This window comes from Oncorhynchus kisutch, linkage group LG12, assembly GCF_002021735.2.
Source record: "Oncorhynchus kisutch isolate 150728-3 linkage group LG12, Okis_V2, whole genome shotgun sequence".
Classification (NCBI taxonomy): Eukaryota; Metazoa; Chordata; class Actinopteri; order Salmoniformes; family Salmonidae; genus Oncorhynchus; species Oncorhynchus kisutch.
The window spans coordinates 20241291-20267650 of NC_034185.2; the positions used below are offsets into that span (position 1 = coordinate 20241291).

The 26360-nt window shown below is 44.7% G+C and overlaps 1 protein-coding gene and 1 pseudogene across 1 annotated transcript; one reads left to right on the forward strand and one right to left on the reverse strand.

Annotated features, from left to right (window-relative positions):
- Positions 1-2145: 2145 nt before the first annotated feature.
- On the forward strand, positions 2146-11992 carry LOC109901352 (tubulin epsilon chain-like; annotated as a pseudogene).
- On the reverse strand, positions 11940-15702 carry LOC109901353 (cellular communication network factor 6-like). Its single transcript, XM_031837063.1, has 3 exons — positions 14902-15702; positions 14235-14480; positions 11940-13071 (listed from the first exon to the last, which is right to left on the reverse strand). The coding sequence occupies exons 1-3, from the start codon at positions 15122-15124 to the stop codon at positions 13049-13051; spliced, it is 492 nt and encodes a 163-aa protein (XP_031692923.1). The 5' UTR covers positions 15125-15702; the 3' UTR covers positions 11940-13048.
- Positions 15703-26360: the final 10658 nt, after the last annotated feature.

Genomic DNA, 26360 nt, shown 5'->3' on the forward strand with positions numbered 1-26360 from the left:
CATTTTCAATACAGTAACTGTCATCCAAACTGTAGCCTAAGTTTACATCAGGTAATACTGTCAAAGTACACAGTTACATTGACAACATGCCTAAACATTTTGACGACCTTGTTGGTGAACAATGACTCAATGACTTATCATTCTGATGACACTGACATGATCATTGGCATGAATATTTACTTTTGAGAGATGTACTCACGATTTTTAGTGACTGACTAGCTTTAGAAACATATCTATTGTATATTGCAGTTTGTAAAAATTGTTCTGAGAAATGCACTTATTATTTTGCACATGTTAGGGACGATGTGAAAAATGCACCAAAGCGACTGAGAAAAACTGTAACTGGGTTGCACTGTCTTAGCGCGCAGCAGATGTCACTCTCTGTCCATAATAAGCCTGGCACCTGAGACAACAGTGAAACAGACGCAGTCTCCATTTTGCCTACTTACAAATTGCTTTATAATGTCATCATTTGAGATATCAACTACAACTACAATACAGAGACTTGATTACACACAGGTGGATTGTATTTATCATCATTAGTCATTTAGGTCAACATTGGATCATTCAGAGATCCTCACTGAACTTCTGGAGAGAGTTTGCTGCACTGAAAGTAAAGGGGCTGAATAATTTTGCACGCCCAATTTTTCAGTTTTTGATTTGTTAAAAAAGTTTGAAATATCCAATAAATGCCGTTCCACTTCATGATTGTGTCCCACTTGTTGTTGATTCTTCACAAAAAAATACAGTTTTATATCTTTATGTTTGAAGCCTGAAATGTGGCAAAAGGTCGCAAAGTTCAAGGGGGCCGAATACTTTCGAAAGGCACTGTAACTATATTCTATCTTGGGTAGATAAATGAAACTAGCTCAAGTAGCCTAATCTTTTTTAGTGTGAACTGTATTACTGTCCTGTATTGTAATATAGTGTATTATATGGAACGGAATTATGCACATCTTTCAACCCATGATAAAGCAGAAGAGAACATGCGATTCTAGTGCAGCACATGCGGCCCACAAAGTTTCAAGTATGCTGTAGGCTAGCGAATTTGATTTGAACTTTTAAATATAATTGGGAAAATACTGCTTTCTGTACTGAGCTGGGCTGTCTGTCCCCACCCTGAGCGCTGATTTATCATGCAGAGGCCATAGAGAAGATTTAGACATAGCATATAATTACATTTTCCATTTCACGCTATGCTGTTCATATAAATCATTTATTATGAACCCTAATCGACACTGATTGAAGTGGATTTAACAGGTGACATCAATAAGGGATCATAGCTTTCACCAGGTCAGTCTATGTCAAGGAAAGAGCAGATGTTCCTAATGTTTTGTCCACTCAGGCATGCTGACGTCTGATGTTGAGTAAGGTAGCAATATAGCATTGCTTTAAAATGAAACAGCTAGCTAATATTTATGTAACATGGGTTAGCTGTGTTCTGCAGTTGGACAGTGTGGTGACCAGGTGGGCTGCAGGTTATGGGATCTTGCTTTGCGGAAGCATTCATATGTCAACAAGGTAAGTAAACTTTTCCTTTAAAATATTTGTAGTTATTAAAAGGTACATCTATTTGATTTGATTTGATGGGAAAAGGTCAAGGCTACCAGTAGTGGAGAAAATATTTCATAATGTTTAACAATGTATTCTAGATGAATGCCAGTCACCTGTGGTTTTTATCCCCTGTTGTGTAAAATGGGACAGGAAGTAAGGCTAGTGGTATGTTCTCATTTGACATATTCATAACTGGGCTACAGTATCTCTCACATTTATTTCCTATTTTCTTTGTTATTTAGAAAGTAATCTACAATGAGGCTCTGAGCAGCTTTTCCCAGAATGTTGACCCAAGGTAATTCCATCCCGCCCATCTTTTGCTGTGACCCATTGCCTGTGAAATGTGCATGCTCAGTCAGTCAGTCAACCTTTACTCACCTTCTCAAATGACCATTGTTGTTCCCTGCTATGTATGTATTTCCAGCAGAAGCAATGGAGGAGCTTGTGACATCACCGGTGGGAGGATACGATCCCAGGGTAAATTCCAGTGATGATTTATTGTCTCTGCTTGATTAATGTGTGTGTGTGTGTGTCAGCTTCACACACCCTCTGACAGGTGGAATGCCCTCTCTACAGGCGGTGTTGGTAGACATGGAGGAGTGGAGGAGGGCATGGTAAATTAGATCCTACAGGGCCCGCATGCGAGAGATGTTTGGCAGCACTCAGCTCATCATTGACGTGTCCTGCTCATTGACGTGTCCTGGTGAGGGACTGAGTGACTAACTGAGTGACTGACTGTCTCTCTGTCTGCATGCCTGCCTCTGCCATCTCACATGCCCATATGCAGATTATGAAACTCATTTTTTTGTAAAAGTTCTGTATAGGCTAGGCACCACAAACTCAACTCTAGACCTAAACGTTAGTTTCAATGTGCTTTTCCATTGTTCTCACCTAATCAGGGACTGACTTAGACCTACAGTAGGACTCGAAGTGGGTGCAATTAATTATCAGGTATCACAGAAAAACAGCACGCTTATTACCTTGTAGGGGTAAAGAGTTTAGTACCCCTGAGCTTTCCATGGTAATCGCTTCATTATATGGCACATAAATAGTCTATTTCAGTGGAGACAGCATTGTCAGTAGTAGGTTTTCTGTTACGATTATTTATTTTTTAGAAATTAAATGCACTATGCATTATGTGGGTTTAATGCTGTAACAACACAGAATAAAACAATTCACAAAAGTCCCTTGATGGTGGGCACTGCCCATTATTGCTTATCACTCATTAACCATAATTTATTCACATTACTTTACATTAATAAAATATTTGTTTTAGTTGATGACTATATTATTTCATTCCAAGTCATCATCTCTATAGAGCTGCTTCCTATGCTGTCTGACAAAAATCACTATTTAGTAGTTCTTCAAAGTAAATAAGGCTTACTTTTATGACTGCTGAATACCAACTATTAATCACTTAGATAATGAATCTTCGGCTCACTAAGCACCTGCTTTCTAACCCTCTCGGTCATGTGTTCCGCACAGACCGGACAAGTTTAAGCTGACTCGCAATTTATTATGGTTATTGTAGTTAATTACAACGTTCTCTGCGCTAAACTATGTAGAATATTGTCCTTCTGGAAATTACAACTCCCTACTACATCGCACAGTTCAGGCTTGACCTAATTTATCTCTAAAGAAACTGCACATCTAGCTCACGGAAAGAAAAAAAACCTAAATGGAATTCAGATATTTAAACCGACATCGTTGGTTAATCGCTCAGCACTAACTGTCAAGCACCACTGACACTGACGATAGGTTTCTGGCTAAAACCTGAACATTAGGACTAGTCAATAAACTTCTAATTATCGAGGTAATTCTGTGGTCAAACAATGCCAACCTTGTTTTGTACAGCAAGTGTGCAAACCTCATTCATTTATCTGCAGGGCAGTGGGCCGCTGGATGTTTGGCTCAGCCTACAGGGAACAGATTGTGGACCAGTTGAAGAGGGCAGCAGAGCATTGTGACTGGCTGCAATGCTTTCTCATTCACTCAATGGTTGGAGGTGAGGACTCGGAGTGTACAAATGCATTCATAGTCTCATAACTACTGAACCACATTAATAAACACATTATAACTGCATGAACAGCATTGGTGCTTTCAATTTTTTTTCCAATGTAAAGTTTTGGATGAGCATAATGTGTTGTGTCCTATGCTGTGATGGCCAGGTACTGGGCTACTGTGTGTTAAAACTTGACGTCATCACCTCCTCCTACAACAGTGTCTTGGCCATGCAGTAGCTCACCGGGCATGCCGACTTGTGTTCTCCTTGTGGAGAATCAGGTGTGTATCTGTGTGCGTGTGTTACTGCCTGTGTGTCAGGGTTAAAGTGTAATCTTAGACTTTGGTTCAGTGCTCAGGTCTTTCCTCATTATGCATGTCCTCCATTCTGTTTCTGACAGTTAAAGTTAAACCGCAGTGATTTACTTCCTTTGTCCATTTTTGTTATTCTTCTTCCAGTCATTGGTAGGCATAGTGAACAAGATAAAGCACATGCCCCACAGTGGAAAGGTAGGTTCTGTGATCAAGAAGGACACTGCCATCGTCTCAGGCCAGGGAGGGGTCAGTGGAGCGGAGAATGCCATGAACAATGTCGTAGCCAACCTGCTGCTCAATATCACCAGGTAGACTATTGGAGACAGACAGGCTGCTGTCTGTGGCACTAGGCCTCTTCATTGAGCCTCCCAGGTGTTTGCAGTCTGGTCTCCTCCAGTGCATTTTACTGCCATTGTAAAAACCAACATCTGTTTTTGGATTAAAAAAAACATAAAAAAGCAATTTTTAAGAAAATTGAGAGGAAATTCTGAGTTATAAAAGTGCTATAATAGAATTACAAAAGAACCACCCCACTACCAACAACGTAATTGCACAGTGCAGTCATTGCACTGTTAATTGGGGGTTATTTGTGTCAATAAAGAATCATGTTTGTTTGTCTGAGGTATTAGCATCTGTCTGCTTGGTTCTTACTTGTCTGATGTGCTACCAATTCACTGTTTATGTTTCTCTGCTGCTGTAGTTCGGCTCGTTTTGAAGGATCGCTCAACATGGACCTGAATGACATGGACCTAGTTCCCTTCCCTCGACTGTACTACCTGGTGCCCAGTGTTACCCCTCTCTACACCCTGGCTGATGTTAACTTCCCCACTAGGAGATCTGCTCTCCTGTCCCAACAGCTATTTTTACCCGTAGACTTCTCTGGAACTCAGGATATTACATTGCCCACTGCTCTCTGTACAAGTGCCCTTTGTTGACACTCAGTGAATAGCAAAGCTCCGTCTCACTGATGCTGTCTACTCTGTTCTATGCTATATAAAATTGCAGTATCTTGAATAGACCAACATATAATTGGAGGACACTGGATGTAATCTTTACTTGTCATTTATTAGGAACTGATTTACACCACCATCTATCACGGAGACCAATACTCAACTAACTATCTCTATTGCTCACAGAACCGGACCGGTGATAGCGCCGCCTATTGGTTAGATGAGCCAGCATCATTTATCACTTTATAACAAAAACAGTGAGTGATAATGACGTGATAGTGATAGCATGATATCAAGCACTCATTATATATTCTGGTGTCCAAAGTGGAATCTCACAGTAAACCAGGAATACTAGAGAGACCTATGAATAGCCCATTATGCCAGTGGTGTGTCCTGGCATGTATAGTGTAGTGTGATGCTATACAGTAGGGTATTATCTTTGTTACTTGAATGCATTTTTTTCACCTTTATTTAACCAGGTAAATAAAGTTGAGAACAAGTTCTCATTTACAATTGCGACCTGGCCAAGATAAAGCAAAGCAGTTCGACACATAAAACAACACAGAGTTACACATGGAATAAACAAACATACAAATAATACAGTAGGAAAATAAGTCTATATACAATGTGAGCAAGTGAGGTGAGATAAGGGAGGTAAAGGCAAAAAAGGCCATGGTGGCGAAGTAAATACAATATAGCAAGTAAAACACTGGAATGGTAGATTTGCAGTGGAAGAAAGTGCAAAGTAGAGATAGAAATAATGGGGTGCAAAGGAGCAACAAAAAAAAATACAGTAGGGAAAGAGGTAGTTGTTTGGGCTAAATTATAGATGGGCTAAGTACAGGTGCAGTAATCTGTGAGCTGCTCTGACAGCTGGTGCTTAAAGCTAGTGAGGGAAATAAGTGTTTCCAGTTTCAGAGATTTTTGTAGTTCGTTCCAGTCATTGGCAGCAGAGAACTGGAAGGAGAGGCGGCCAAAGGAAGAATGGGTTTTGGGGGTGACCAGAGAGATATACCTGCTGGAGCGTGTACGGTGGGTGCTGCTATGGTGACCAGTGAGCTGAGATAAGGGGGGGACTTTACCTAGCAGGGTCTTGTAGATGACCTGGAGCCAGTGGGTTTGGCGACGAGTATGAAGCGAGGGCCAGCCAACAAGAGTGTACAGGTCGCAGTGGTGGGTAGTATATGGGGCTTTGGTGACAAAATGGATGGCACTGTGATAGACTGCATCCAATTTATTGAGTAGGGTATTGGAGGCTATTTTGTAAATGACATCGTCGAAGTCGAGGATTGGTAGGATGGTCAGTTTTACAATGGTATGTTTGGCAGCATGAGTGAAGGATGCTTTGTTGAGAAATAGGAAGCCAATTCTAGAATTAACTTTGGATTGGAGATGTTTGATGTGAGTCTGGAAGGAGAGTTTACAGTCTAACCAGACACCTACGCATTTGTAGTTGTCCACATATTCTAAGTCAGAGCCGTCCAGAGTTGTGATGTTAAACAGGCGGGCAGGTGCAGGCAGTGATCGGTTGAAGAGCATGCATTTCGTTTTACTTGTATTTAATAGCAATTGGAGGCCATGGAAGGAGAGTTGTATGGCATTGAAGCTCGCCTGGAGGGTTGTTAACACAGTGTCCAAAGAAGGGCCAGAAGTATACAGAATGGTGTCGTCTGCGTAGAGGTGGATCAGAGACTCACCAGCAGCAAGATCGACATCATTGATGTATACAGAGAAGAGAGTTTGTCCAAGAATTGAACCCTGTGGCACCCCCATAGAGACTGCCAGAGGCCCGGACAACAGACCCTCCGATTTGACACACTGAACTCTATCAGAGAAGTAGTTGGTGAACCAGACGAGGCAATCATTTGAGAAACCAAGGCTGTCGAGTCTGCCGATGGGGATGTGGTGATTAACAGAGTCGAAAGACTTTGCCAGGTCAATAAATACGGCTGCACAGTATTGTTTCTTATCGATGGTGGTTAAGATATCGTTTAGGACCTTGAGCGTGGCTGAGGTACAGCCATGACCAGCTCTGAAACCAGATTGCATAGCGGAGAAGGTATGGTGGGATTCGAAATGGTCAGAAATCAGTTTGTTGACTTAGGATAGATATAGGTCTGTAGCAGTTTGGGTCAAGAATGTCACCCTCTTTGAAGAGGGGGATGACCGCAGCTGCTTTCCAATCTTTGGGAATCTCAGACGACACGAAAGAGAGGTTGAACAGGCTAGTAAATAGGGGTGGCAACAATTTCGGCAGATCATTTTAGAAAGGGTCCAGATTGTCTAGTCCTGCTGATTTGTAGGGGTCCAGATTTTGCAGCTCTTTCAGAACATCAGCTGACTTGTCACGTTCTGACCTTAGTTCTCCTCAGAAGAGGAGGAAGAAAGATGTTACAGAATCACCCACCACCAAAGAACCGAGCAGAGTGGTATCGGGCAGCAGCAGAAATCCCGGGACTCGGGAGGAGATTCTGGACGGAGAAGGACCCTGGGCACAGGCTGGGGAATATCACTGAGAGGCGGCGATATGAGGAGGCAGCGCGGCTGGATTGGGGGGGGAGAGTGGCTAGGAGACCTGAGCCAACTCCCCGTGCTTACCATGGAGAGAGGTGGACGGGGCAGGCACCGTGTTATGCCGTGAGGCGCACGGTGTCCCCGGTGCGCAGGCATAGCCCGGTGCATTACATCGCAGCTCCTCGTATCGGCCGGGCTAGAGTGTGCATTGAGCCAGGTGCCTTGAAGCCGGCTCAGAGCATCTGGTCTCCAATGCGTCTCCTCGGGCTGGGGTACATGGCACCAGCCCTACGCACGGTGTCCCCGGTTTGCCAGCACAGCCCAGTGCGTTCCACCTCGCCGCACTGGCCTGGCTACGGGGAGTATCCAGCCAGGTAGGGTTGTGCAGGCTCGGTGCTCGAGACCCCCAGTGCGCCAATCCGGTGCCTCCTCCACACACCAGGCCTCCGGTGGCAGCCCCACGCACCAGGCTGTCTCTCCATCTCCTTCCTCCAGGTGCTCCCGCCTATCCAGCGCTGCCAGAGTCTCCCGCCTGTCCAGCGCTGCCAGAGTCTCCCGTCTGTCCTGAGCTGCCAGTGCTGCCCTTCAGTCAGGAGCTGCCAGAGCCGTCTGTCAGCCAGGAGCTTCCAGAGTTGTCCGTCTGTCCTGAGCTGCCAGAGCCGCCCGTCTGTCCTGAACTGCGAGAGCCGCCCGTCTGTCCTGAGCTGCCAGAGCCACCCGTCTGTCAGGAGCTGCCAAAGCCGTCCGTCAGTCAGGAGCTGCCAGAGCCGTCCGTCAGCCAGGAGCTGCCTGAATCGCCCATGAATCCAGCGCTGTCGGAGTCGCCCTTCACGTCGGAGCTGCCAGAGTTTCCCGCCGGTCCGATGCTGCCGGAGTCGCCCTTCACTCCGACGCTGCCGGAGTCTCCCGCCTGTCCGGTGCTGCCGGAATCTCCCATCCATTCGGGACCTGTTGCTAGGGTCCCCAGTCCGGGGTCGGCAGCGAGGGTCGCCGCTCGAAAGGCGCCACGGAGGCGGGTTAAGAAGCGGGTAAAGACTATGATGGAGTGAGGTCCACGTCCCGCGCCAGAGCCGCCACCGCGGACAGACACCCACCCAGACCCTCCCCTATAGGTTCAGGTTTTGTGGCTGGAGTCCGCACCTTTGGGGGGGGTACTGTCACGTTCTGACCTTGGTTATTTTGTTATGTCTTTGTTTTAGTATGGTCAGGGTGTGAGTTGGGTGGGTTGTCTATGTTCGTTTTTCTATGTTGTGTTTTGTGTTTGGCCTGGTATGGTATGGTTCTCAATCAGAGGCAGGTGTCGTTAGTTGTCTCTGATTGAGAATCATACTTAGGTAGCCTTTTCCCACCTGTGTTTCGTGGGTGATTGTTTCCTGTTTTGTTGTTTGTGTCACCATTCAAGACTGTTTCGGTTTTCGTTTCCATTCACTTTGTTATTTTTGTATTGAGTCGTGTTCAGTTATTATTAAAGTATCATGGACACTTACCACGCTGCGCATTGGTCTGATCCTTGCTACTCCTCAGAAGAAGAGGAGGAGGAAAGCAGTTACATGACTGGATTTGGGAGAAGGAGAAGTGGGGAAGGCATGGGCGAGTTGCTGTGGGGGGTGCAGTGCTGTTGACCGGGGTAGGGGTAACCAGGTGGAAAGCATGGCCAGCCGTAGAAAAATGCTTCTTGAAATTCTCAATTTTAGTGGATTTATCGGTGTTGACAGTGTTTCCTATCTTCAGTGCAGTGGGCAGCTGGGAGGATGTGTTCTTATTCTCCATGGACTTTATAGTGTCCCAGAAATGTTTTGAGTTTGTGTTGCAGGAAGCAAATTTCTGCTTGAAAAAGCTAGCCTTGGCTTTTCTAACTTTCTAGCTTCCCTGAAAAGTTGCATATCACGGGGGCTGTTCGATGCTAATGCAGAACGCCATAGGATGTTTTTGTGTTGGTTAAGGGCAGTCAGGTCTGGAGAGAACCAAGGGCTATATCTCTTCCTGGTTCTACATTTCTTGAATGTGGCATGCTTATTTAAGATGGTGAGGAAGGCATAAAAAAAAAACAGGCGTCCTCTACTGACGGGATGAGATCAATATCCTTCCAGGATACCCCAGCCAGGTCGATTAGAAAGGCCTGCTCGCTGAAGTGTTTCAGGGAGTGTTTGACAGTGATGAGTGGAGGTTGTTTGACCGCTGACCCATTGCGGATGCAGGCAATGAGGCAGTGATCGCTGAGATCTTGGTTGAAAACAGCAGAGGTGTATTTAGGCAAGTTGGTTAGGATGATATCTATGAGGGTGCCCGTGTTTACGGCTTTGGGGTGGTACCTGGTAGGTTCATTGATCATTTGTGTGAGATTGAGGGCATCAAGCTTTGATTGTAGGATGGCTGGGGTGTTAAGCATATTCCAGTTTAGGTCGCCTAGCAGCACGAGCTCTGAAGATAGATGGGGGGCAATCAGTTCACATATGGTGTCCAGAGCACAGCTGGGGGCAGAGGGTGGTCTATAGCAGGCGGCAACAGTGAGAGACTTGTTTTTAGAGAGGTGGATTTTTTAAAGTAGATGTTCAAATTGTTTGGGTACAGACCTTGATAGTAGGACAGAACTCTGCAGGCTATCTTTGCAGTAGATTGCACCACAATGCCCCCTTTGGCTGTTCTATCTTGTCTGAAAATGTTGTAGTCAGGGATGAAAATTTCAGAATTTTTGGTGGTCGTCCTAAGCCAGGATTCAGACACGGCTAGAACATCCGGGTTAGCAGAGTGTGCTAAAGCAGTGAATAAAACAAACTTAGGGAGGAGGCTTCTAATGCTAACGTGCATGAAACCAAGGCAATTACGGTTACAGAAGTCATCAAAAGAGAGCGCCTGGGGAATAAGACTGGAGCTAGGCACTGCAGGGCCTGGATTCCCCTCTACATCACCAGAGGAACAGAATAGGAGTAGGATAAGGGTACGGCTAAAAGCTATGAGAATTGGTCGTCTAGAACATCCGGAACAGAGAGTAAAAGGAGGTTTCTGGGGGCGATAAAATAGCTTCAAGGTATAATGTACAGAGGATGTGGTATGGTAGGATGTGAATACAGTGGAGGTAAACCTAGGTATTGAGTGATGATGAGAGAGATATTGTCTCTAGAAACATCATTGAAACCAGGTGATGTCATCACATATGTGGGTGGTGGAATTGAAAGTTTGGATAAGGTATAGTGAGCAGTGCTAGAGGCTCTACAGTGAAATAAGCCAATAAACACTAACCAGAACAGCAATGGACAAGGCATATTGACATTAAGGAGAGGCATGCTTAGTCGAGTGATCATAAGGGTCCAGTGAGTAGTGAGGTTGGTTGGGGTGACGGCGATTCAGACAGCTAGCCGGGCCATCGGTAGCAAACTAGCATAGGATGGAGGTCTGTTTTTAGCCAGTTTGTGCGTTTCCGTCGGTAGATTAGTGGGGTTCCGTGTGGTAGAGGGGATCAATCCAATTGGCAAAATATATACAGTTTTTCATGTGGCATGTTGTCAAGAGCAGAAACAGGAGGTTTTATGAGAGCACATACCTGTGGATGACCACCATGTAAATCTGGAGGAGAAATCTCCTGGAGCACAGACACCTTGTGGCACATTTAGGTGACTTTGGATAGCGACAGTATTATATACTTTGGTTGTTCAATTAGACTGTACATCTAGAAGTGATTTAAAGTAAACCCTTGAAATGTGGGCTGATTCCGTGTCTGGTAACCTATGGGCTTATTTCCAGGCGCCTAAACTTCTCATTTGAGAAGGAGAAATCCACCCTATATGTTTTCATCGAAAAGCAGGTTGACCAATGGTAGCCCCATATTTATTCTCTCTTCTTCTTCATCTCAGACTGAGGCCCACACTGCCCTTTGTGTCGTGGAACCAGGAGGGATGGAAGACAGGGCTGTGTTCTATGCCCCCTGTGGATCACTCCTTACTGGCCCTGACCAGCAACACCTGCGTCAAGCCCACCTTCATAGAGCTCTGAGACCGCATCACCAAGGCTCTACAGGAAGAAGGTGCATCCTAACCTAATCTTCAATCACAACAACCTTAAACTCTGTTGCAAAAGAAGTGTTAGGGTCCAGAAGATTGAGAGGTAAAGACAGCAACAAGACCATTTCCATTTCACAGAGGACAATATAGCAGAGTTATGTTAAATAAGGAGAAGCAGTTCTCTAAGCAAGGCTGTAGGCATCAGGATTTTCCCTGTGATCAGTGTAGAGTACATCCCTATCTGACATAATGTATTGTTTTGTCAGGCTCACTTGCATCACTACCTGTTTGTGGACAGGATGCAGCAGGGCTGCTTCAATAAGGCCATCTCCTCCCTGATGGACAGGATGGAGCAGGGCTGCTTCACGGGGCCCAACTCCTCCCTCTCCTCCGTGATAGAGGACTACAGTCAGCTGGATGCCACCAAGGACAGACTAATGCCTGACGCTGCCAGACTCAACATTGCCACTTGAAGGTCCTCTCTGTGTGAGTGTGTTAGCACTAGCAGACTGTACACACAGTGGACCGTGTGTGGTAATGTGTTGGTGTATATGTGCAAAGCATTTTAGTATTTTACTAGAAGAAAATAGAACTGTCATTTTATAAATAACTGGTTTATTTCTTGTTTACAAGTTTCAAACGATTTCGTACACTTTTGTGCATAAATTATATTCCTCATCCGTCAAAATAAATGACAATGGATTGCTGAGTAGTGAGTATGTATACCTTGACACAAAAGGTTATTATGTCAACAGTACAAATAAACATTTATACCAAACTAACAATTCAAACTAACAATCCAAATCTGTAGTGAATCAAAGTGGATGTGAGATTGTAAGATATTTTGGAGCTAACTTGGTTGAGAATTAACTGGTAGAAAGATTCATTTTTTATCCAGCTGGTATAACACTGTGTTTGGTATTGATAAGGGGTTACGATCAGTTGTTCTCTAGATCATAAAAAAGGTTTAAGAAGATAACTGACCCAGAACATGTTTGCTCTATCTATCCCTGTTACCACTATTGGCCTCAGGGACAGCCCTACTGTTAATGAGGTACTGTAAAAACCATAGCATTTGAGGTTCAACTCCAAATTGTCCTTACTTACATTACGTTTCCCTTCATGTTAATTGTTAAGTAATCAGCCAAACCCTAGTTGTCTCTATCCAGTCACACTTCATGAGTTGAGGTTCCACGTGTTTCAACTTTCATATCAGCCCACGTGCATCTAGCCAGAGAACACAGGCACTGTTCAGGAGCAATTGATGTCCAGACTGAAGGTTAAGTCCTGTCCGCTTAACCACCATGACTCGGTCAGAGGCAGTAAGGCCAGGCCTGTGTTGGAATCTGTAGGCAGGGATATGGATGACTCAGTCAGAGGCAGTAAGGCCTGTGTTGGAGTCTGTAGGCATCAATATGGATGAGGCTCAAAGGTTGATATAGATGCTAGAGAAGGTGCTAGAAGAAGCATAGCTCTGCGAACATGTCCCCAGGGTCGTCGCACATACTCTGGCACACGCAGGACGTTATCCACTGCATCTTCCAGCGCACGTTGGAGCCGCCGTTGCACTTGAAGTTGACGGCCACCATTTTGGATTTGTTGTGGACGCAGCAGCGCTTGTCGGTGCAGATGCCGCAGTAAGTGGGTTCGACACTCCTGGTGATGCTACACCCAGACAAGGTCAGCTTCTCAGCTTTCTTGGCCTGGAACTTGGACTTACATCTCTTTCCTCTCTGCATCTAGAGGGGGAAAGGACATAGTTAGATTGAACCTGGCCGTGATCCCACACTCCAAGGGTGTCTTAAGGGGAGTTGGGATATGCAAAAAAAAACACATATCCAATTCACACATGCATATTAATACACACCTGAAATAAGACAAATGTAAGCACCCACCAAATGATTACTTAAGATTCACATAGGAACCTGTGAATGTATACAGTCGATCCAAGACCACTGTCATATTTAGGGTGTTGTGGGCATAGGGGGAATTCTTTTTACATTTCACCCATCATCACCATCTCAACAATGCATCATCAACCCCTAGAGAGTCTGGCCGGTGGTCGGTCAACTTGACGTTCTTCATGATGCTCTTCTCACACGGCCGCAGCATGCTGAGGCAGCGGTCCTTCCTCATCTCACACTTGCCGTTGTCGTTGTTGACCCGGACTGAGATACCCAGGCCGCAGGTCTTGGAGCAGGGACTCCATGGAGTGGTCTGGATCAGGCAGTTCTTCTTCCAGACTAAAGGAGGATCCCTGTAAGCTTTCAGTATTAAAGGGCACCGGGTGAACACCCAGACGGCTAGAGGAAGAAACCCGCCTGCACCTGCCATTCTGCCACAGAGCACATGCTGTTCAGAGAGAATCAAGAGCCCTCAGTCCTCAATCATTCTGCCTGCTAAAGACTATTGGATAACCCAGTTGGAGATAAATCTTTAGGCAGGCCATGATGCCAAGATAGTTTCAATTGCCTATTTGTATGGTTTGAATTCAGCGATTGAAGACATACTGTATTTGAGTTGTGTAATGGCAATATCAAAAACATCAAGACCAAGTGGCTGCTAACCTTTCAGATTCACTAGAAAGCAGGATGTTTCTTGTTTTTCAAGCCAAGCAAAGCAGACATTTATTCAAATATATCAAAGCATACTTAAAAAAGGGTTTGTTGCTTTTGATGGAAAGTGAGCTCCAGCTCTCTATGGACATTCGTTCATGACTGGAACCATCCACCCTACTCCCTAACAGCCAGTCAGGCACACTCCATCCTCTCTGTACTTCCCAGCCAAAGTCATTAAAACCCCTCTGCCTCCCTCTTTCCATCCAGCTTACTTTCACAGCAATTAGCATTCCAGGGCAGACAAGCTGGCAATTCTGGCCCTGGTTTTCTCTACTAACACACACCTGGCATGGTGGCCATGTAGGTCATATCCTGCTGGTGCTTCCTAGAAGCACCGGGGGCGCTCTGGAGGACGGCTGGCAGGGGTGTGTTGCTCCTCAGAGGGGCAGGACCCAGGAGAACAGCAGGCCAGGGTATGAAGGCCAGGGTGCAGACGATAGTGCATGTGCACTTATACAGTGATCTGGGCTGAAAGGCCTCGCCGTTCTCATAGTGGACCCCGTTCAAGTCACAGCCCACTGCCATCAAGTCTAGAAGCAGGAGATAAGGGAAACAACACTCAACTCAGTTGACTGGCCTGTGCAGTGCTTGCCACATTCTTGTGGTGTTAGCGTGTCTCTAAGTGTGGTCAGCCTTGGGGTATTTGCCTGATTGAAATGTGTGTTTGACCTAATGGGGTCCTTTGATGATCAAAGAGACCATGGGTAAATGAGTAAACCAGTCCTGTGGAACTACAGGTTTATGCAAATCTCCAATCCTGAGTGAATCGCATGGGATTGAACTATTTTCATGTACTAACGTTTCTAGCCAGTTCTTTGAAGTAGCAGAGTCGTATTACACAGTACAGCTCTTTCCCCCTTTGAAAATAAGTAATTGACCTTGAGACATTCAATTGTACATTGACTTAACTCTGTTGATAGCCCATGGGCTAGATTTGACACGTTCACTCACAAGCGCAGACTCCGGCCTCATATCGCAGCTGGTCTTTAGAGAAATCGCAGTACATGCCCTTGTGGGGGTCGCAGATGTCCCTCTCATTGCAGGCCTCTCTGATCTGCTGGGCACAGCTCTTAAAGCAGCCGCAGCCGTCCAGCACAGAGCTGACCCCAGGGGCACACTGGGGCTTAACCCTGCACTTACAGGGCCACTGGCAGAACTGTTTCCTCTCCAACATGGCCTTGCTGCCTCGTGGAGCAGACAGCTGCCCACCATGGTTCTGAGCCCTGCATAGAGACTGGAGGGAAGGAGAGGACAGGGTTCTTGTATGGTTACAGGTAAACAAGCACTGCTTGGGAGGTGGGGTGAACAAAGACCAGAGGGTCCCCGTAAACTAAAGCAAATAATATTATACAAAGCCTGTGATTTACTGTTCTGAAAGTGTTGCTTTATGTGACATAATATAGAAGTTCTTGATAAAGTTTAAAGTTCACCAAGAAGTCACCTATGTTTAAAACATTCAGAACATTCACATTTCACAACAGTTAAGAGGCTAAAGGATAAAACAAGGATACAAAGATCAGAACACCAAAACAAAGTATGATTAGTAAAAGTATCAACAAATTCCATAAATCAATTTGAAAAATCTGTTAATCAAAGGCGCTATAATTTTGATTAAAGTTTTGGTACACACTTTACAATATATCATACATTCCTGATGTGTAAATTACAGAATTTTTGTATTTTTCATTCACTGTCAAACATACAATTGAAATTGGAGGTTTACATACACTTAGGTTGGAGTCATTATAACTAGTTTTTCAACCACTCCACAAATTTTTTGTTAACAAACTATAGTTTTGGCAAGTCGGTTAGGACATCTACTTTGTGCATGACACAAGTAATTTTTCCAACAATTGTTTACAGACAGATTATTTCACTAATAATTCACTGTATCACAATTCCAGTGGGTCAGAAGTTTACATACACTAAGTTAAGTGTGCCTTTAAACATCTTGGAGAATTCCAGAAAATGATGTCATGGCTTTAGAAACTTCTGATAGGCTAATTGACATCATTTGAGTCAATTGTAGGTGTACCTGTGGATGTATTTCAAGGCCTACCTTCATCATGGGAAAATCAAAAGAAATCAGCCAAGAGTTTGGACGCTACCAAACATCAGTTGGCACATCGACGGTACCAACTTCAGACGAGTCTCCTGACACTTGTGGGGGAGAACGCCATCGTCTTCGTCTTTCCATAGAGTGGTCATAGTCTATAGTTTTGCAGGTCAAACCGTTATTTTTCGCGAGAAGACCAATTTTCAAGATGTCTCATGGTCTGAAGTCAGGATGTCTCATGGTCTGACAAACACAGCTCTAGCTCTGCCACCTTTCACTGCAGATGTGGAAATGTGAGACTGGCGGATGCAGTGGATTCAGAAGCATCCAATGCAAACAACCTGATGTCTCTAGCTTAAACTGACATATTTAGATTGACAGAGCGGTGTGTCAATCGACTCTAGGAGATTAAAAAGGGATGCAAAGGGAACCCTTTTTACTGCAACTTTACTACAACATTACCTCTCACTCAACAAGGCTCAATAGTAATTTCCTGCAACTGAAGAATTGGCTAAGGACAAGAAAATACTTTCACTCAAATAAAATAACTTAGAATGTAACCATTGCAAGTTCAACATATTGTAAGGTATGAATAACATATACAACCAAGGCCTTACTCTAATACCAACCCTACCATCTGTCTCTGTGACTTGCTGTCATCACCCTTTTCCTGGTTCTCCCTAGAAAGCAGGTGTTGAGTATCACATCAAGCCCCGTCCTATCAGAGACACAACTCATCATTATTGTGAGGCAAAAGAAACGGAAAGTCGCAGCTCTCACCTGTTGAGCTAGAATGACCAAGAGCGAAGAGCAGAGCATAGATAGCATCTTTTAAGTACTCAGGTTGATGTGAGCTCTGGGAGCTTGTGAAAGAAAAAGTGGGAAGGAAGGATAACAAGTGAGAGAGAGGGAGGGGGAATGGGGAAGAGTGATCGAGGAAGCTGACCTGGCAGAGAGGGGCACAAAGCGCCCCTCTGTCTCCTCTCCAAACACACCTTTCTGTAGCTTACTTGATCCGAAGGAAAATATTTCTCTACATAACCGCTGGCTTGCTCTTAGACCTCCAAGCCCAGATCACTTGTTTATCCCCCAGTCTGTAGATCTATTGCCTAACACAAGCACATTCACATTAGATTCATCGGTGCTTTATTCTTAAACTTTGTACGGTTAAAACTTATTTGAAACCACTGACACATTTTAGATGAACATGTTTGTTTACATTACACACATGCTCTATATTGGGACAGTATATATGAAAACATTTTTTTACAGAAGTGATATTCTCTGCTCAAGCATGAGTGTACAGCAGGGGTATTCAGCTCTTACCCTATGACATGGTTTCCCAAACTCGGTCCTGGGGACCCCAAGAGGTGCACATTTTGTTTCTTGCCCTAGCACTACATAGCTGATTCAAATAATCAACTTATCATCTGGCAAAAACTACAAAGTGCACCATTTGGGATCCCCTAGACAGAGTTTTGGAAACACTGCCCTACGAGGTCCAGAGCCTGATGGTTTTCGGTTCTTACTAATGTATGAGAAAGTTACAAACACACAAATATCATACCCCGAAGACATGCTAACCTCTCACATTACAATAACGGTAGGATAGAGATACTGGGGTGCAAAGGAGCAAGAAAAATAAATGAATACATTATGGGCATGAGGTAGATTGGATGGGCTATTTACAGATGAGCTATGTACAGGTGCAGTGATCTGTGAGCTGCTTTGAAAGCTAGTGCTTAAAAGCTAGTGATGGAGGTAAGAGTCTCCAGCTTCAGAGATTTTTGCAGTTCGTTCCAGTCATTGGCAGCAGAGAACTGGAAGGAGAGGCGGCCAAAGTAAGAATTGGCGTTGGGGATGACCAGTGATATATACCTGCTGGAGCGCATGCTACGGGTGGGTGCTGCTATGGTGATCAGTGAGCTGAGATAAGGCGGGGCTTTACAGTTTTGGAAACGCTGCCCTACGAGGTCCAGAGCCTGATGGTTTTCGGTTCTTACTAATGTATGAGAAAGTTACAAACACACAAATATCATACCCCGAAGACATGCTAACCTCTCACATTACAATAACGGTAGGATAGAGATACTGGGGTGCAAAGGAGCAAGAAAAATAAATAAATACAGTATGAGCATGAGGTAGATTGGATGGGCTATTTACAGATGAGCTATGTACAGGTGCAGTGATCTGTGAGCTGCTTTGAAAGCTAGTGCTTAAAAGCTAGTGATGGAGGTAAGAGTCTCCAGCTTCAGAGATTTTTGCAGTTCGTTCCAGTCATTGGCAGCAGAGAACTGGAAGGAGAGGCGGCCAAAGTAAGAATTGGCGTTGGGGATGACCAGTGATATATACCTGCTGGAGCGCATGCTACGGGTGGGTGCTGCTATGGTGATCAGTAAGCTGAGATAAGGCGGGGCTTTACCTAGCAGGTTCTTGGAGATGACCTGGAGCCAGTGGGATTGGCGATGAGTATGAAGCGAAGGCCAGCCAACGAGAGCATACAGGTCGCAGTGGTGGGTAGCATATGGGGCTTTTAGACTGCATCCAATTTGTTGAGTAGAGCGTTAGAGGCTATTTTGTAAATTACATCGCCGAAGTCGAGGATTGGTAGGATGGTCAGTTTTACGAGGGTATGTTTGGCAGCATGAGTGAAGGATGCTTTGGTGTGAAATAGGGAGCCGATTCTAGATTTAATTTTGGATTGGAGATGTTTAATGTGAGTATGGAAGGAGAGTTTACAGTCTAAACAGAACCCTAGGTATTTGTAGTTGTGCACATATTCTAAGTCAGAACCGTCCAGAGTAGTGATGCTGGACGGGCGGGCAGGTGCGGGCAGCGATCGGCTGAAGAGCATGCATTTAGTTTTACTTGCATTTAAGAGCAGTTGGAGGCCACAGAAGGAGAGTTGTATGGCATTGAAGCTCATCTGGAGATTAGTTAACACAGTGTCCAAAGAAGGGCCAGAGGTATACAGAATGGTGTTGTCTGTGTAGAGGTGGATCAAAGAATCACCAGCACAGAGAGCAACATCATTGATGTATACAGAGAAGAGAGTCGGCGCGAGAATTGAACCCTGTGGCACCCCCATAGAGACTGCAAGAGGTCCGGACAACAGGCCCTCCGAGTTGACACACTGAACTCTATCAGAGAAGTAGTTAGTGAACCAGGTGAGGAAATCATTTGAGAAACCAAGGCTGTTGAGTCTGCCAATAAGAATGTTGTGATTGACAGAGTCGAAAGCCTAAGCTAGGTCGATGAATACGGCTGCACAGTAATGTCTCTTATCGATGGCGGTTATGATATGGTTTAGGACCTTGAGAGTGGCTGAGGTGCACCCATGACCAGCTCTGAAACCAGATTGCATAGCGGAGAAGGTGCAGTGGGATTCAATATGGTCGGTAATCTGTTTGTTGACTTGGCTTTCAAAGACCTTAGAAAGGCAGGGTAGAATATATATAGGTCTGTAGCAGTTTGGGTCTAGACTGTCTCCCCATTTGAAGAGGTGGATGACCGTGGCAGTTTTCCAATCATTGGGAGTCTCACACGATATGAAAGAGAGGTTGAACAGGCTAGTAATAGGGGTTGCAACATTTTTGGTAGATAGTTTTAGAAAGAGAGGGTCCAGAATGTCTAGTAGGGTCCAGATTTTGCAGCTCTTTCAGAACATCAGCTATCATGATTTGGGTGAAGGAGAAGTGGGGGGGTTTGGGCGAGTTGCTGTGGGGAGCGCAGGGCTGTTGACCGGGGTAGGGGTAACCAGGTGGAAAGCATGGCCAGCCATAGAATAATGCTTATTTAAATTCTCAATTATTGTGGAAATATCGGTGGTAACAGTGTTTCCTAGCCTCGGTGCAGTGGGCAGCTGGGAGGAGGTGCTCTTATTCTCCATGGACTTTACAGTGTCCCAGAACTTTTTTGAGTTTGTGTTACAGGATGCACATTTTTGCTTGAAAATGTAATCTTAGCATTCCTAACTGCCTGTGTATATTTGTTCCTAACTTAACCTAACTTGCCTGAAAAGTTGCATATCATAGGGGCTGTTCGATGCTAATGCAGAACGCAACAGGATGTTTTTGTGCTGGTCAGGGGCAGTCAGGTCTGGAGAGAACCAAGGGCTCTATCTGTTCCTGGTTTTACATTCTTTGAATGGGCCATGCTTATTTAAGATGGTGAGAGAATAGATTCAAGGCATAATGTAAAGACAGAGGTATGGTAGGATGTGAGTACATTGGAGGTAAACCTAGGCATTGAGTATTGATGAGAAAGATATTGTCTCTAGAGACATTTAAGCCAGGCGATGACACCGCATATGTGGGAGGTGGAACTAAATGGTAGATTAAGGCATATTGAGCAGGGCTAGAGGCTCTACAGTGAAATAAGACAATAATCAATAACCAGGACAGTAATGGACAAGGCATGTTGATATTAGTGGAGGCATGCGTAGCCGGGTGATCAATAGGGGTCCAGTGAGTGGTTGGGCTGGCTGGAGACATGGCGATTCAGACAGCTAGCAGGCCGGGGCTACATGCTAGCAGACCGGGGCTAGCAAGCTAGCAGAAGGGCCTTAGAGGGACGTCTCGACGGAGTAACGTCTGTTTTGGCCTCCACGTTTGTGACGTCGATATAGACCAGTCATGATGGATTAGTAGGGTTCCGAGTAGCAGAGGGGTCCAAGTCCAATTGGCAAAATAGGTATAGTGGCCCAAGAAATTGGCCGATGGATCTATACAGCTAACAGTCCAGTATGCTCTAGACAGCTAGCAGCTAGCGGGCTGCGGCTTGCGGATGGGCATTCAGGGGTGGTTGCTATGTAGAGGCCAGTTGAGTACCCCCTCGAGCAGATTGTCATAGTCCAGTCGTGAAGGATAGGCGGGGTACCGTGCCATGTACCGGCTATAGAAGGGGTCCGGGTATTGTAGCCCAGGAGTGGCTGATGAGCCTCTTTAGCAAGCCAGGAGAAAGGGCCTAGCATGGGCTAGCTCCAGGCTAATAGATGCTTGCTCCGGGACCGACGTTAGCCAATACTCGGATAGCAGCTAGCTAGCTGCGAAGATCCAGATGAAAACGTCCAGAGCTTGCGGTAGGAATCCGGGGATATGGAGAGAAAATAGGTCCGGTATGCTCTGGTTTGAGACCCGTTGTACAAACTGGCGAGAGCTTGCTGAGCTAAAGGTTAGCTGATTACCGCTAGCAGTGATTAGCTGACTGCTAGCTAGTAGCTAGTGAGGCGTTTAGCTTCTGTTGGGGATTCCGGATTCGAGGTGAATAATACTACAGATCCACACCACATTGGTGACGCGGGTTGCAGGAGAGTGTTTTGAAGTTGAGTTTTAGAAAAAATATTTAAAAAGATATGCGAAGAAAAAGATATAAAACGATATATACAATGGACACGACAAGACGAGGACAAAGGACGTCTGACTGCTACGCAATCTTGGATTATAATGATATAATAATAATGGTTATAATGGTATGATATCTATGCCTCTGTAACTTTCCCACTCATCATTATTTGAAGCTCATTGGAAAAAATGAAGGGAAAATGGCGCCGCACAGCTTCCAGAAAAGAGTCGCTTTCAAATTAGAGATTTTTGGCTAATTGAGGTAAGACAGTAATTCTGCTAATAGATTATGCATGTATGAACTACACATTGACACATCCAGCACAAAGCAAGATGTTTTTTTGGGGCATCCGGAAAAAAGCTTGTCCTGAGAAGACAAGTTGAGCGCTATCATCAGTCCTGTGTCATGCCAACAGTAAAGCATCCTGAGACCATTCATGTGTGGGGTTGCTTCTCAGCCAAGAGAGTGGGCTCACTCACAATTTTGCATAAGAACACAGCAATGAATAAAGAATGGTACCAACACATCCTCTGAGAGCAACTTCTCCCAACCATCCAGGAACAGTTTGGTGACGAACAATGCCTTTTCCAGCATGATGGAGCACCTTGCCATAAGACAAAAGTGATAACTAAGTGGCTCGGGGAACAAAACATTGATATTTTGGGTCCGTGGCTAGGAAACTCCCCAGACCTTAAAATCCCATTGAGAACTTGTGGTAAATCCTCAAGAGGTGGGTGGACAAACAAAAACCCACAAATTCTGACAAACTCCAAGCATTGATTATGCAAGAATGGGCTGCCATCAGTTAGGATGTGGCCCAGAAGTTAATTGACAGCATGCCAGGGCAGATTGCAGAGGTCTTGAAAAAGAAGGGTCAACACTGCAAATATTGACTCTTTGCATCAACTTCATGTAATTGTCAATAGAAGCCTTTGACACTTATGAAATGCTTGTCATTATATTTCAGTAATTCATAGTAACATCTGACAAAAATATCTAAAGACACTGAAGCAGCAAACTTTGTGGAGATTAATATTTGTGTCATTCTCAAAACTTTTGGCCACGACTGTACAAGGCATTCTAAGCATTAGACCTCGTCAGACTTGATGCCCCTTAAAACCTGATAATATAATGCCTGGGGTGAGAATATTATTAAACTCAGTCCTACTGCATTGTTGCTGTTAGTGTATTGAGAAGTGATGTTGTGTTTCTTTAGTTAACCATAAGCCTCAACAAAATAAAAACACAAAAGATAATTTGGATGTTTACATTTTACTATTCACATATACCTGTATTTGTTTCTTAATGAAGTGGAAGGGCCTGTGGCCTGATGCCTTCCTGTACACACTAACACACACATAATCTCTCCCTCTCTCCCTCTTTCTTTCTCTCTATATTTCTCACACACTGATCTGGAACGCAGCCAAGACTCCTCTTTATGAATGATCACTCTCTCCAGGAGTATCATGTAATTTTGTCCATACATAATGGTTATTTTTACTCTATGAATCAAATATATTTATAGCGTATGGCTTGGAGTTATGAAATATTTTCTATTATGGCCAGTGTATGGCAGCAAAACATTCTGAAGGTCTTTAGTAACCCTGCTGAGAGTTTTGTTACTGCCTGTTGCATAAAATATACTTCTCCTACCACAAGGGGGCACGCAGAGCAATCTGAGGGAATCTTCTATTACAAACAACATTTGGGGATTTGTGATTGGTGCATAAAGAGTTCTTATGGAACCTAAGGCAACATGACCTCATATGCTTTTTACATAAAGACACAAAATGGACCAATAAAATTGTCCCACGTTCAAGCCAGAGCTTCTTTCATGATCTCCATTGTGCAGTAAATGTCTCTGAGGTTCAAACAGTGTAGTTATTTTTTACTGTCACTCTCGTGTTAATTAAATATATGACCCGGTGTCTTGAACTTGACAGTTACAGAGCAATTACTCACACTTCTCTTTACGCCGTAGGTGATCACTCAAACAACTTCACAAAAATGTAAGCAAAACCTTTCTGACTGCTTTCATGAATGTTGAAACAGAGCGCCACCTCCTCCTTTCATCCTCCTAGGAGCCAGCTCACTGACAGGTCCCCTAGACAGGAGGGCCTTAGGGGACATTCCTGTCGCAAGCTGTGGCGCTCCACTCCGCTCTCAGCCACTCGTAAATTACACACACCTTTCACATCATCTCCCACTAAAACACAGTAAAGAAAATGTCATCGCCAGTTGCTAGAAGTGGGTTTAGTTATTGAAACAGTCTGTGGTTCGAAATACTGTATACTGGACTGAAAAATGAGCAACATGATGCTTTGGCAGTAGTGTGACGCATCCTCAAATAACATGACTACAGAAAGATTTATGGGTTATGAAAGGTGGTAAGATAGTGTGACGCATCCTCGTATAGCGTGACTTATGAAAGATTTATGGGTTATGAAAGGTGGTAAGATAGTGTGACGCATCCTCGTATAGCGTGACTTATGAAAGATTTATGGGTTACGAAAGGTGGTAAGATAGTGTGACGCATCCTCACATAATGCGACTTATGAAAGATTTATGGGTTACGAAAGGTTCGAAGGTTTGTAAGGAATGTGTCGATCCTCAGGGCCCTCAGGCTAACCAAAGATTCCCCACATTTCCCCCCACAATTTGACTAGTAGATTAATTAAATTAAAATAACAAATGTATTGTTTTATGGATATAACATACATTAACATTATTATTTATATATGACAAATGCATTATTATTATTGAAACACATCATTCAAAGAATCTTAAAAGATAAAGATGAGAAGAAACGGTGGAAATTGTCATTCAAAGATTTAGGCAGAGGATTCCCACCACCATACGACTGCCCTAGGCTCATTTACATCCATCATCTTAACTCTAGCTTTATATCCACATCCCAGCTCAACCCTGACCTCAGCCTCAACCATAACCCTAACCCTAGCTTCATGTCCACACCCCAGCTCAACCCTGACCCCAGCCTCAACCATAACCCTAACCCTAGTTTCATGTCCACATCCCAGCTCAACCCTGACCCCAGCCTCAACCATAACCATAACCTTAACCCTAGCTTCATTTCCACATTCCAGTTCAACCCTGACCCCAGCCTCAAACCTAACCCTAACTTCATGTCCACATTCCAGTTCAACCCTGACCTCAGCCTCAACCATAACCCTAACCCTAGCTTCATGTCCACATTCCAGTTCAACCCTGACCCCAGCCTCAACCATAACCCTAACCCTAGCTTCATGTCCACATTCCAGTTCAACCTTGACCCCAGCCTCAACCATAACCATAACCCTAACCCTAGCTTCATGTCCACATTCCAGTTCAACCCTGACCCCAGTCTCAACCATAACCATAACCCTAACCCTAGCTTCATGTCCACATTCCAGTTCAACCCTGACCCCAGCCTCAACCATAACCATAACCCTAAGCCTAGCTTCATGTCCACATTCCAGTTCAACCCTGACCCCAGCCTTAGCCATAACCATAACCCTAACCCTAGCTTCATGTCCACATTCCAGTTCAATCCTGACCCCAGCCTCAACCATAACCATAACCCTAACCCTAGCTTCATGTCCACATTCCAGTTCAACCCTGACCCCAGCCTCAACCATAACCATAACCCTAAGCCTAGCTTCATGTCCACATTCCAGTTCAACCCTGACCCCAGCCTCAACCATAACCCTAACCCTAGCTTCATGTCCACATTCCAGTTCAACCCTGACCTCAGCCTCAACGCTAAATGTAACCCTAGCTTCAAGTCCAGATTCTAGTTTAATCATAACCCTCCACCACAAACCTAGCCCTTGAACTGGGTTGTCCACATCCCAGTTCAACCCTAACCCTAGCCTCAACCACAACCACCACCTTAAACCTAACCCTAGCTTCATGTCCACATCCTGGTTCAACCCTAGCCACCAACCCTAACCCTAACCTTAGAGTCATAGCCACTGCCCGGTTCAGCCCTAGCCTAATCCAGATCCTTAACCCTAGCTTCATGTCCAGATCCCGGACTCCCTCACCTCCGGGCTCCATCCAGGGGTCTCCAATTGACGGAATTCAGGGAATAAATCATCTTCTCTTCTCCTTTCCTCATCTCTTCCCCTCCCTTCCTCCCCTACTCCCCTCTTCATCTGAAGCGGCTAAACAGGGGCAGGGAGCCATGCATACAATGGGTGGCAGTCCTGACCAGTAAACATTGGGAGAGAAAAGGGGTATGTATGAGGATAACCACTGTATTACCTCCCCTGTGGAATGACGGGAATGCCATGTCATTTTATTGAGTGTCCAGACCAGTGGAGACTGCTGAGGGGAGGACGGCTCATAATACTGGATGGAATGGAGCCAATGGAATGGCATCAAACACATGAAAACCAATGTGCACAGGTCCTGAGTTACCTGAGGGGTGTCTACAAGTCAACAAGGGACTCATCTGCAAACGCAGACATTCCACTAACCCTCTTGGTCATCACAAAAATTAAGCTTGGTTAGTAGAAAAGGCACTTATCTTTTCCTACTAGCACTGGCTTTGCTGATAAATACTTTGTTGAGGGGAAATGTACATGATACGATTGTGATATGTTGTTGTCTCACCTAACTGTCTGAAGATTAATGCACAAATTGTAACGTTTTTGTATATATCAGGGCTGTTCAGTTTCAGTCCTGGAGGGCCAAAACACTTTTGGTTGGTGATTCTACCTGGTAGTTAATTGCACTTACCTGGGGTCCCAGGTCTGAATTAGTCCCTTAAGATGAAAACCAGAAGTGTTTCGGCCCTCCAGGAGCGACATTGAACAGCCCTGGTATACATGGATGTGTATGAGCCTGTCACTTACATTTTGAGGTCAAACATTCCCTTTCTACTCCCCATTCTCCACAAGTGACCACAGCTATCATCCATTGTGTGGCAGATGCTCTGTTGTGTCATCTGGTGAGATAAAAGGATTACAGAAGGATACAATGTAATTGCATTCCGTCTACAGTATGTTTA